Here is an 11,987-nt window from a genome sequence, read left to right on the forward strand (position 1 = left end):
CGTGCCCCCCCCCCTACAAACGTGTCTCCCCCCCCCCCTCAACAAACGTGTCCCCCCCCCCCCCCCCTTCAACTAACGTGTCCCCCCCCCCTACAATCGTGTGTCGTCGTCCCCCCTCAACAAACGTGTCTCTCCCCCCCCCCCCCCTCCCCGGTCATCAACAGTCTCCCCCCCCCCCCCCTAAACAATCGTGTCCACAATTTGCCGCGAAAGCCGTGAAACCCAAACCCCGAAACCCGCCTCCACAGCGGCACACGTGGATATTGTAGGTATAACACACTATTTTTTACGTTGAAATGCTACGTATCCAGTGTTCATGGAAACGTACACCACTGACGTTTTTTCTTGGCGACTGGGTTGGGTTATCTGCTAGGGGGCACGGGGAGGCCATGATGACGTCACAGGGTAGGGTTGTCCCATTTGGTAGGGGATCGGTTAGGGGTAGCAATGAGGGGTAGCAATGAGCATGAGCAATGAGGGTTAGGGTTGAGATGTAGGGTTGAGACAGTGAGCAAAGAAACGGGATTGGGCCTTAACTGTCATACATAGCTAACCCTAACCCTGTCATACATAGCTAAACAAGCAAATGAAAATGAAATACATACCAACGCAACTGAAATGTTAATATAGACAATTAACAATATTATGAAAATTACGTTGGTCTCCCATAATCATTCAGGTAATCAATACGTCCGTGCCTGTTACAGCTATTTCAATGATATGTGTGGTATATATCCATGTTCAACGCCGTTCATGTTAAGTAAAAGGACAAATCTCGGACTTCGGAAGTTAATGAAGTTAATGGAAGTTAATTCGGAATTTAATTCGGAATTTAATTTAATTCGGAAGTTAATGGAGCCGTGCACTTCAAAATAGGTCCATAGCACGGAGCCGTTTGTTTCAGTACGACTCCTTTCAGCTGCCCACCCAGCAAAAAATAAATACATGAAACTGCTAATAAAACGCTTGAGGAGGCTTTTGAAACAACACATTCTCACTCCGAGCGCGTCGATTTCTGACGAACGGTCAGTGACTTTTGCTTCAGTTTCTGACGCAAAAGGGTACCCTTGCGCTGCTTTTTTAGACGCATGGGGTTTTCAACTAGTTACAATGTAACCCTTTGACGGGGGACCCGATGGCTGCACATAGAGACGCTATGAGCATTCATATCCCATTGGCTAACGGAGGACCTTGCGCTTCTTTTTTCGACGCAGGGGGTTCTCCACTCATTACAATATAATCCCTCCGCGGCAATATATGAAGCTATGAGCATTCATCCCATTGGCCAACGGAAGAGCCGATGGCTGCACATAGAGACGCTATGAGCATTCATCCCATTGGCTAACGGAGGACCTTGCGCTTCTTTTTTCGACGCAGGGGGTTTTCCACTCATTGCAATGTAATCCCTCCACGGCAATATATGAAGCTATGAGCATTCATCCCATTGGCTAACGGCAGAGCCGATGGCTGCACATAGAGACGCTATGAGCATTCATCCCATTGGCTAACGGAGGACCTTGCGCTTCTTTTTTCGACGCAGGGGGTTTTCCACTCATTACAATGTAATCCCTCCACGGCAATATATGAAGCTATGAGCATTCATCCCATTGGCTAACGGCAGAGCCGATGGCTGCACATAGAGACGCTAAATCCCAGGATGCATTTCGCACTCGCAGCAGGACGATGGCGGACAATATGGAGAAGACGCACAACTGTTGCTTAAGTTAATGTTAACTTATATATATTTACATAATATACAATATAATAATAATAATATATAAATATATATATATAAAGTCGTGTTTGTATAGCTTATACACATGACTGGACTCGCATATCTTTTAAATTTTTATTCATTCAGAATATTTACATACTATTTGAAAATGAAAGGCTGGGATTTTGTTTTATATCATTTGTTTATATTGTTCAGTAGTAGTATGCCTAAATGAGGCCGTAGTACAGTTAACGGACGAGCAGAGGTGGTGACGTCATCGAGTCCGCTGCTGTTCCAATCGCAGGTACGTACTCGCGTGCTCGCAAGTCTGTGCTTGAAGTACGGACTTGCCAAGTACGTGCTTGCAAGTCATCGAGTCCGTAGTACGCGTGCTAGGAATTGAGAAACGGCCAGAGTGCAGAAAGAAAAGCTCATCTGCGCACGAACTCCAGAAATGCTTGAGAAAATGTAACCTGTGTGGACGTTACCGCATTACTTGGTCCATAAAATACGGATTCTCTATTAGATACATGTAAATATCTCCAAACTCCACGTCTGGTCGAGACTTTGCCAACTTCAAAGCAATGAACACATCAGCAGGTTCTGTATATGGATCACAAGTTCCGAGTATGTTTATCTTTTCTTGATATCTAATTTGAACATTTATGGTCTAAATCGTTGATTGATTGCAGTATTGGAAATCTGCAAGGCTGCAATTCCCCTTGCTGGCCGCTGTTCGTCGCCATTCTGTCGGCGCCTGCTGCCCTCCAGGTAGCCATGGCAGTCACGTGACTGCAAAGTATATAAGCTCCCCCACGATTCGCGCCAGTTGCAGTGTTCCCTTCCCTCTGAGAATCAGGTACGTGTCTTGTTCAATAGAGAAAATATTACAAATCTAAGCCACAATGATGAATGAATAGAATCGGCCTAAATGTTGTCAGCACCTTTTTAGAATTGCGGTTTCATCTGACTTAACCACTTAATCGTCAAATCTCGCCGGCGGGTGAGTTTTAGTTACATCACCCCTTCCCCCCAACATACTGGGTCAATTCATAATACATCATAAGGTTGAGTCATATAGTCATGTCAGACACCGTTTGAAAGCTTAGATTCTCAGGAATTTCAACCAATGTCAACCATTCGGTGGAATAATTATGTTTACCGAATATAGATCAAATGTATCCTAGTGTCTTGGGTCAAAATGGCTGCCTTCACCCTCCCCCTCTCTTGGTGCATTCTTAACTTATCGTAGTTGTTGATATCCTTAGCAATGAGGTTTTTTATACCAAAAAAAATAATGGCTTAAGCACTGTGTTTTAGCATTTTTTTTCAAAATTGCATAGGCGGAATAGCTAAAACTGAGATTTTTGGGTGATTATGCCTTCATTTGAAACCAAGATCATGCTTCTGCATGTTTGGGATCATGTGTAGTAAACCTTTTATTTAAAGTATGCTTTTTGGGTAGCCAAAGGTCTTTTTTGGAGTCTCCAAAAGGACCCTGACCAAAACGAATTGACATATGGGTAGTGGGTGCTACACATTGGTGGTGGTTAGTGAGGTCCCCCCTTCACTGTAGGCGTCTTTGAGTGTTATTAATTATTATTATTCTTCATGTTTAATTAACCTCGTTTTATCTTTTATTCCTAGTCTGTTTTACATAGTTTTGAATGATGACTATATGCTCTGTAAGGTGACCTTGGGTGTCTTGAAAGGCGCCTCTAAATTAAATGTATTATTATTATTATAATTATTATTATTATATCCTTGCATAAAAGGAGCTGGAGACTTATTTTTTGCTTTGCTGTTCTGCTTTTACACACAGCATCACAAGACCTAGGGCTAGTGCTCAGTAGTGTTTCCAAGGGATATGGAGTTACCTAGGGTACTAAAATCAGTTTGGTTGTAGAGGTGTGTGTAACCGGCTGGAAGGAAAAACAATATTGTGGCCTTCCCTGCACTCTCAGTACCTGATGCAGTTATTCTGATGTCATTCAATTCTACAGGTTCTTAGCTTTCCAAAGAGCAAATGCACTGGAATTATAGTTTTGAGTTTATCAATTCTGTTCTGCTCTCTCAACAGGTCCTGCAATTTTTGTCATCCAAACCAATCCCAACCACCCTTTTTCTAAAACCACGACCCAAAGGCACTTTTAAGAGCCACATCTGTCTTGTCAACCTGTCCTTGCAGTGTTGTACTTGTAAGCGTCTGTCTCTCTGTCTGTCTGTCTGTCTGTCTGTCTGTCTGTCTGTCTGTCTGTCTGTCTGTCTGTCTATCTCGCTCTCTCGCTCTCTGTTGCCTGTCACCTGTTTCTGTCTTGCTGTCTGTCTGTCTGTCCCCTTCATCATGAGTGATTCAGAACTCCAGAATCTGTTTTCGAGGGTGGATAACATGGCTGTTCAGCAAGAGGTCAATGATGTCCTCCAAGGGGTTGATGACCTGATTGCTGTGGTGCAGATTGAGCAAGCAGCAGCACCGCCAACCATGAGGTGGAAGAAGAGAACCAGTGATGGGAACTTAATTCATGCAAGACCACGATCAGCTAGGAATCAGTCCAATCAGGGTCAGTATTGTTTTTGCATTCTTGATGTTTAAAGATCCCAGATTTTAGGCACGCTCAAATCAAGTAAAACCTAAAGCTTGATGTGTATGGTATCGGCGGAAGCAAACCAGAACCAATATTTAGAAGACTCATTTGCAAACCAAATACATTTTTCGTTCTACCCTTTTTCAGCCCTATCAAATATCAAAAAGGTCTACTTGTCGCTTCTAAAAAGTCAAATCTAGATAAATGCTTAACAGTGAGTGTGTGCTATTATACTCTACATACTATACTATAAATTATTGTTTTTTTTTTTTGTTTTTTTTTGGTTACAGCTGGGAGCAGCAGTGGACTTCAACATCAGAAGACTCATCCCAACAAAAATGCTCCTGACTCAAACTCTGAGGTGGTCTTTGCTCCTGATAACGTTGGTATGTAAAACATTTTTTTTAAATAATTGGTGAGCATTAATTAATAGGAAATTCTGACTTGTATCTGTATGATGTATGTGATACAGAGTTAAGATGTAAAGTCCATGTTGCAGTAATTATGAACATGGTAATAGTAATTTCACCTTTTAACAGCCATTCCATAAAGACACTTTAAATAAAGAACGGACTCTTTTGTACTATTTTAACAGATGGATTTCTACGAGATCTCCAGCAGTCATTGATCGATGCAACAGGAGATGGGGTGGAATCACCAACCCCACAAGCCTCTCTTTCTGCTTCATTAAACTGGAGCACAAGAAAGAGCAATTCTTCAGAGAGCTGGAAGGCAGCGAGACCTCGCCTGGTCAACACTGCACTGGCACAAGAAAATGTGGGAACCCGAAAGTGCCAACAGTGTTGGCGCAATTTAGCTGTTGTTCGTTGTCGTGATTGTCTACCACGGCCCTTATTCTGTGCGGAGTGCGACGTCATCATGCACACCAGACACCCCCTTCACAACCGAGATGCCACTACTTGAGGATTTTTTCAGCCATTGCCCCCAACGACTACTGTACAGAATATGGACCTTTGCCAGTGTGGTAAGTTCTGTACAATGTATTTTAAGTACAAAATAACGTGTGTGTGTGTGTGTGTTTGCGCGCGCATGTGTGGGGCCATATTTTCTGATTTAAGGTATCGCACATCCTTAGAGAGTTTATGTGCTCTGTCATTTTGAAGTTGACAGACTGCAGAGTAACTTCAAACACTGATACTTTCATGAAACTGATAGTCCCATAAAAACCAGTATTTAATTTTCACATTTCAATTCAACGCGATTTAAAGTATATTACCAATTTAAATTATACTAAGTATGCTTTTTAAGAAGCTTAGTTGGTATACTTTTTATCACATGGGTACAATGTTTTTCCCTGTTACAAATGATTCCTAATTCACTTTTTTTTCCCTTTGCTTTATTTTAGTGCGGTATGTACCTGTGGAGATCCCTCACCAAATCTGTGGTTGTCCAACAGAGGCACTGAGGCTCAAACCAGGAAAAGCTGTAGCTGTGATCACAATGAATGGTGAGTACGTGTATAACTTTTGTCCTGTTTGAAAAGTTTATTTTTAATAATAGCAATCCCTTCTCAACAACTGCCACATGTTTATGATAGCTTTGTATAGGACATCTTAAAATTACTTAAGTAATGCATTGTAAAAATAATAATAAATATAAGTAAGTGTGTAATTCCCTTTTTATATTTGTTTTTTAAGGGAGACATGAGCTCAGCATGCCTGAGTTGGCATGTGAAGCGTGCAAAGTCACATGGACTGCTGGTGTTGACGGCATTCTTCACAGCGACTACTGGCCAGCTACCCTGAACTTTGCCACCATTTATGGAACTGATGTTTTTGCTTCATTTGAAGAAATGAAAATGGCAGCACCTGGATTGTCCTGTCAGGCATTTTTAAAAATGTTGGATCAGAGAACTGTCCGCTTTGGACGTGTGAGTATTGAAGTTAGCTGTCCTTTTTTTATTTATTTGTATGCTGCTTAAAAATCTCATTAGCTCTTGATGTCTTTTTTTTTTGAGACAGACTGGGAAGATCTCAGCTGACACCTTCAGCAAAAGCTTTTTTGAGTGGGAGGCTGTAAAATATGAGATGGACAACATATGCAAGGAGGAGCCATTCACCTGTCCTGCCTGCAGCCCGGATATGCTTGCGGTTTCCGTGGATGGTAACCGCAAGCATTACCGCTTCAAGAATGCATCTAGGTACTATAAATTATTTATAATGTCAGTGTTTGAACTAATGACAAAAGTTCAGTCTCCTAATATGCACCAATTAACCCGTTTTATTTAGAGCTGAGGAACAGGCCATATTTGATGGCGTCTTCATCGCGAAGGATGACGACGTCACAAAATTTGTGAACTACATTCACACCACAACCAAGCATGTAATATTGCAGACTATAATTATATAAACATGAATACAATAATCTCCTATTCAAGATATTTTTTTTTTAGGTAACCCTTTTGACCATTTTAAATGTTTATATTGTAGGTGTCCGGAAGAGGCGTTTGTGGGGGGGAATGGTCGGCGGCTCGAGAGACCTCCCAGAAATCTGCCAGCAAGCTGGATGAAGAGGGACTGGAGCTTGCTGTGTGTCGGCATGGGGTGCTCCTATGTGCCCTCAATATGTTCAGGGGAGAAATCTTTGCATATCCCCTGTACATACAACAAAAGCTGGCCAACCTCACGCCGACCTTCTACTGCATGGATGTCACATGTAAATACTGGCCCTACCTCAACAAGGTTGCAAGAAGCTGCCCAGAGCTCCAGCATCTGCTCAGCATGAAGCCCTTCCTTTCAGTGTTCCATGCCAAAGCCCACGATTTCAAATGTGACGTAAGCAATCATTACCAAGTGAATCACTTTATGTGAATATCCACACTTTCACGTCAATATTTGACATGTCATAACATGCTTTGTTTTTTATGCATTTTAAACAGGTCAAATGGAGTGGTGCCTATCAAGAGGGGGCTGGATTGACACTAGGGGAGGAGGTAGAGCAGGTCAATGCCTTCCTCTCTCGGATAGCAGTGACCACCAAACACATGTCCAAAGCAGGTGAATGGCTATAAAGTATGAACATGGGTACAAGAAATAAGCTGAAGTTAACACTAGATAACACCATCATTTTATGCTGCAGGACGCACAGACATGCTCACCCTCTTGGCCATGCGCTGGAATCAGCAAAAGACTGACAACTTGGCCACCTCACTGTCCCGCAGATATCTGAGGGTATTAACATCTTTTTTTTTAAGTTTTGTTAGCAGATATTGAGAACACTGAATTTACTTAATTATTTTTATTTACTCTAATTATTTTGTCATTTGTAGACCACAAAAGCTCTGGATGCCCAAAAGCGGAACATGGAGTCCATGAAGACCGAATTGGACGTCACGGAGAGCCAGATGGGGGACTGGGTCAGTGACGTTAAGGATTGGGCAGACGGTGAGGAAATTATAACAGTTTTGTAAGCACAGAGTTTCAGACTCTTGGCGATAAAATCCTTTAACATTCTACCCAGTCTTTATGAAGTATTCATTCAAATTAAACCGTTATTAGAAGTCACTTAAAATGTAACACGCATTTCCTCTCTACAGCAACAACCATCAACACAAGTGATGTTGCCGCCTTGGCCAGCAGGGTCGAGGTGCTGGTTGCCAGCATCAAGAGACGGTCGCAGCGTCTCTACAAAGACTGCGACAGCAACAAAGGTCGTGCCAGGATCCGCCGCAAGATCCGGGACGAGAGGGGGTTCCTGAGTTCTGTGGTGGAGAAGTACAACAGAATGGTTCCCACAACAGAAACCCTGTGCTTTGAAAACATTCTGTCTGGAGAGACAGCTTGGCCATGGCAGCTACCACACAGTGGTAGGTTCACCAGTTGCTAGTTTGAATGTTAAATACTTCCAGCAAATTTGGCACACCTATAATGCCTCTAATCGATCTCCATCCAACTTCTTCGTTGAATAATAATAATAATAACTAGAACTGCAAGCAGTTATGCAGGGGTCCAAGAAGTGTGCATTTCGCCGGCACAACGCGACAAGAAATGTGCATTTCGCCGGAACAACGCGAAGCATGTGTTCAAAATGCTACCCTGAACCTGTGGATACAAAGGATTTGACTGTGGTAGGAGTAGCGAGAAGTCAGTGTAGCGTTTTCGCGGCGAGATTTTGTCGAAGATATACAATTTCCTCGTTTATTGCGCCCCCTAATGGCGAAATTTTCCGTAATTTTTATCGAACATCATTAAGGTTAGCACCAACATGTGTGTACAATTTGGACTCGATCCGATGTCTAATTCTGGATTTTTTTTGGGATTTTTGATTTTCCACGTCTAATTTAGCTAATAAACAAATATTCAAAACTGTACCGTTTCGTCGTCAAAGGTCGGATCAAAAAACTGTCTAAGATTTCTTTGCGTGTGCGTCTGAAGATGCCGTGTGCAAAGTTTGGTGTTGATTGGTCAAGAAATGTGGGAGGAGTAGCGAAAATACAGTTTTGCGGTTTTCGCGATTTAGCGAAAAATATTCATAGACGCAAATGGGCGTGGCCTAGGCCAAAAGATGCAGCAGACTCCAGTGCATCTGTGTGTACAAGTTATTGGACTCTGGGAGGTTCGGTGTGGGAGTTATAGCCCCAAACGCGTATTCCTTGGTATAGCGCCACCTAGTGGCCAGCATGTCTGGATTTTGTCGTCTGCCTAGAACTCACGGACCTGGATCTAGTCATGCAATTCGCGTGTCGGCACCATTTACGGTTTGGGCTGTGGTACCACTTCTAGGGGGAAATAATAATAATAGGAAAAATCCTTACAAAAACAATAGGGATCCAACCTGTTGGCTTGGACCCCTAATAAAAATTCTTACAAAAACAATAGGGATCCAACCTGTTGGCTTGGACCCCTAATAAAAATCCTTACAAAAACAATAGGGATCCAATCTGTTGGCTTGGACCCCTAATAACAAGAAGTGTGCATTTCGCCGGCACAACGCGACAAGAAATGTGCATTTCGCCGGCACAACGCGAAGCATGTGTTCAAAATGCTACCCTGAACCTGTGGATACAAAGGATTTGACTGTGGTAGGAGTAGCGAGAAGTCAGTGTAGCGTTTTCGCGGCGAGATTTTGTCGAAGATATACAATTTCCTCGTTTATTGCGCCCCCTAATGGCGAAATTTTCCGTAATTTTTATCGAACATCATTAAGGTTAGCACCAACATGTGTGTACAATTTGGACTCGATCCGATGTCTAATTCTGGATTTTTTTTGGGATTTTTGATTTTCCACGTCTAATTTAGCTAATAAACAAATATTCAAAACTGTACCGTTTCGTCGTCAAAGGTCGGATCAAAAAACTGTCTAAGATTTCTTTGCGTGTGCGTCTGAAGATGCCGTGTGCAAAGTTTGGTGTTGATTGGTCAAGAAATGTGGGAGGAGTAGCGAAAATACAGTTTTGCGGTTTTCGCGATTTAGCGAAAAATATTCATAGACGCAAATGGGCGTGGCCTAGGCCAAAAGATGCAGCAGACTCCAGTGCATCTGTGTGTACAAGTTATTGGACTCTGGGAGGTTCGGTGTGGGAGTTATAGCCCCAAACGCGTATTCCTTGGTATAGCGCCACCTAGTGGCCAGCATGTCTGGATTTTGTCGTCTGCCTAGAACTCACGGACCTGGATCTAGTCATGCAATTCGCGTGTCGGCACCATTTACGGTTTGGGCTGTGGTACCACTTCTAGGGGGAAATAATAATAATAGGAAAAATCCTTACAAAAACAATAGGGATCCAACCTGTTGGCTTGGACCCCTAATAAATTGTATTTATACTGCACTTAGCTGAATGCTCCTCTTTCATGAATATGAGTTAATGTTTTTTTATAAATGCTTTTCAGACTCTGTTGACCTTCAGACCAAGAGGAGAGCATTTGACCTGGTCATGGCAGGGAAAAGAATCCAGGAGGAGAAAATGATTCTTCAGAGGGAGATGAATCAGCACTGGAGGTCTCTGGGGAATCGTGCTGACTCCCTAAAAGAGCTGTCCTGCCATGTTTCAAGGGCTACAACCGAACGTATGTTTTTAACTTGTATCACATTTATGTACACATCAAAGACTGGTGATCATTTTACTAATACTGGCTTTCTCATAACATTCAAGATTCACCTTGGGGCCTTACTGAGGAAGGGTTGACTGGTCTACAGTGCATGATCAAGAAGAAACAGCACTTCATCACAAAAATGATGGCTAACGCGAGACACTGCTACCTACAAGTGTTGACTGCAGCAGAGGGAGCACAGATGATCCACTCCCAGGACACTTCTGATGAGTACTCGGACAATGAATCTGACATTTCGGATGATACATTTTAAAGAAGGGCTATGCTTTGATGTAAACCATTCCGTTGTAGTTCTGGTTGTATGATTAGGGTCGTTGCCCTGCTGGAAGGTGAACCGCCCCTCCAGCCTAAGGCCTTCTGCGGACTACAACAGGTGTTCTGCCCTGTATTTGGCTCCATCCATCTTCTCAATTCTGAGCAGCTTCCCTGTCTCTGCTGAAGAAAAGCACCCCCACTGCATGATGCTGCCACCACCATGTTTCAAGTCGGGGATGGTGTGTTGAGAGAGGGTGCAATGTTCTGCAGCTGTGACCTTCTACAGCTGTCTGTAAATTCTGAAGAGTAGGGGGTGAGCCTGTACATAAAAGCCTGGTGTCTGACATTTGAAGTGCTTTATCTGGAACAGCTTTTTGATTTCTGTTGTTTCGCAACCAAATTATTTTTAATTGTTTTCATACTCTATTTAACTGCCTTTTAAAACCTTTGTTAAATAACTAATAAATGTGTTTTTGCCTAAATGTTGTCTGATCCTTTAACTTCCTTCAAGTGCACTAGAAAGCTTTTTCCAAAGCTGATTATTTGTTTTATGTCTTATAGAATTGTCTCCTCTGTGCCATCTCTTGTCTATGAATTTAATGAAAGACTTGGTTCATATAGCACTTTTCAAAACAGTTATAAAGTAGGCTACTGAACAGATAAAAACGTTATCAATAAAAACCTGCAGAGACGATGAGCTCTATAGAATAATAGGCCCGGCCCGGAGGTGGTAAATCAGCGGGGCTGTCTCGAGGAAGGGTTGCCGGGAAAGAGTCACTGGAGGCGGGGTTGAGGGACGGAGCCCGGGACCCGGCCTGGAGGTGGCCAATCAGCTGGGTTCTGGATGAAGCGCGGCCGAGTTAGAATGAGAAGTGGGACTGGAGGTCCCCACAGTGCCCCCCGCACCAAAACTTGGCCCGGCCGGACCCCGAGGGCAGGAAGTGGGGGGCCTCCCCGTCCGGCCCTCGGGGTCCGACCGGGCCAAATTTTGGTGCGGGGGTCCCAGTTAGGCCCTAGAATAAGGTATTCAAATTTCAGGGCGGTAGGACCTTCCTATCTCAAAAACTGCTTTTTCCACCACATTCTGAACCATTAGGTCTTACAGGCAACACTTCTGAGGGGCTTTGTCCAAATGACAGTCCATTTGGGAAAACTTTTTTTCTCTAAGGGCTAGAACTCCAAATCTCGGATATGTCGTTCTTGGGGCCCCGGGAAATGTGTGTAAACATTTTAGCATCCATAGCTATCTCGAAAAGGCCGGAAAAGGGGCGTGACCTCCAACAGTACAGTAAATGTGCATAAGTCAAAGGTTAGTTTCTAGTCCCCATTTTTTGTGGGATGGAGGTGTACATTTGTGGCTTA

The 11,987-nt window shown here is 43.2% G+C and overlaps 1 protein-coding gene across 1 annotated transcript; it reads left to right on the top strand.

The window, feature by feature from the left end:
• Positions 1-3,993: 3,993 nt before the first annotated feature.
• LOC132451121 (uncharacterized) lies at positions 3,994-11,005 on the top strand. Its single transcript, XM_060043426.1, has 13 exons — positions 3,994-4,685; positions 4,895-5,284; positions 5,666-5,767; positions 5,958-6,190; positions 6,282-6,460; positions 6,549-6,642; positions 6,750-7,094; positions 7,199-7,316; positions 7,399-7,490; positions 7,589-7,703; positions 7,856-8,125; positions 10,149-10,325; positions 10,412-11,005. The coding sequence occupies exons 2-13, from the start codon at positions 5,266-5,268 to the stop codon at positions 10,621-10,623; spliced, it is 1,956 nt and encodes a 651-aa protein (XP_059899409.1). The 5' UTR covers positions 3,994-4,685; positions 4,895-5,265; the 3' UTR covers positions 10,624-11,005.
• The last annotated feature ends 982 nt before the right edge of the window (positions 11,006-11,987 follow it).

The sequence above is a fragment of the Gadus macrocephalus genome, chromosome 2 (genome assembly GCF_031168955.1).
Source record: "Gadus macrocephalus chromosome 2, ASM3116895v1".
Lineage (NCBI taxonomy): Eukaryota > Metazoa > Chordata > Actinopteri > Gadiformes > Gadidae > Gadus > Gadus macrocephalus.

Excerpts from the sequence above, each read along its gene's own strand:
- LOC132451121 (XM_060043426.1), top strand. Across the intron at positions 5,768-5,957 it reads AGCTGTGATCACAATGAATG|GGAGACATGAGCTCAGCATG; the intron begins GTGAGTACGTGT and ends TTGTTTTTTAAG. Across the intron at positions 7,491-7,588 it reads TGTCCCGCAGATATCTGAGG|ACCACAAAAGCTCTGGATGC; the intron begins GTATTAACATCT and ends TGTCATTTGTAG.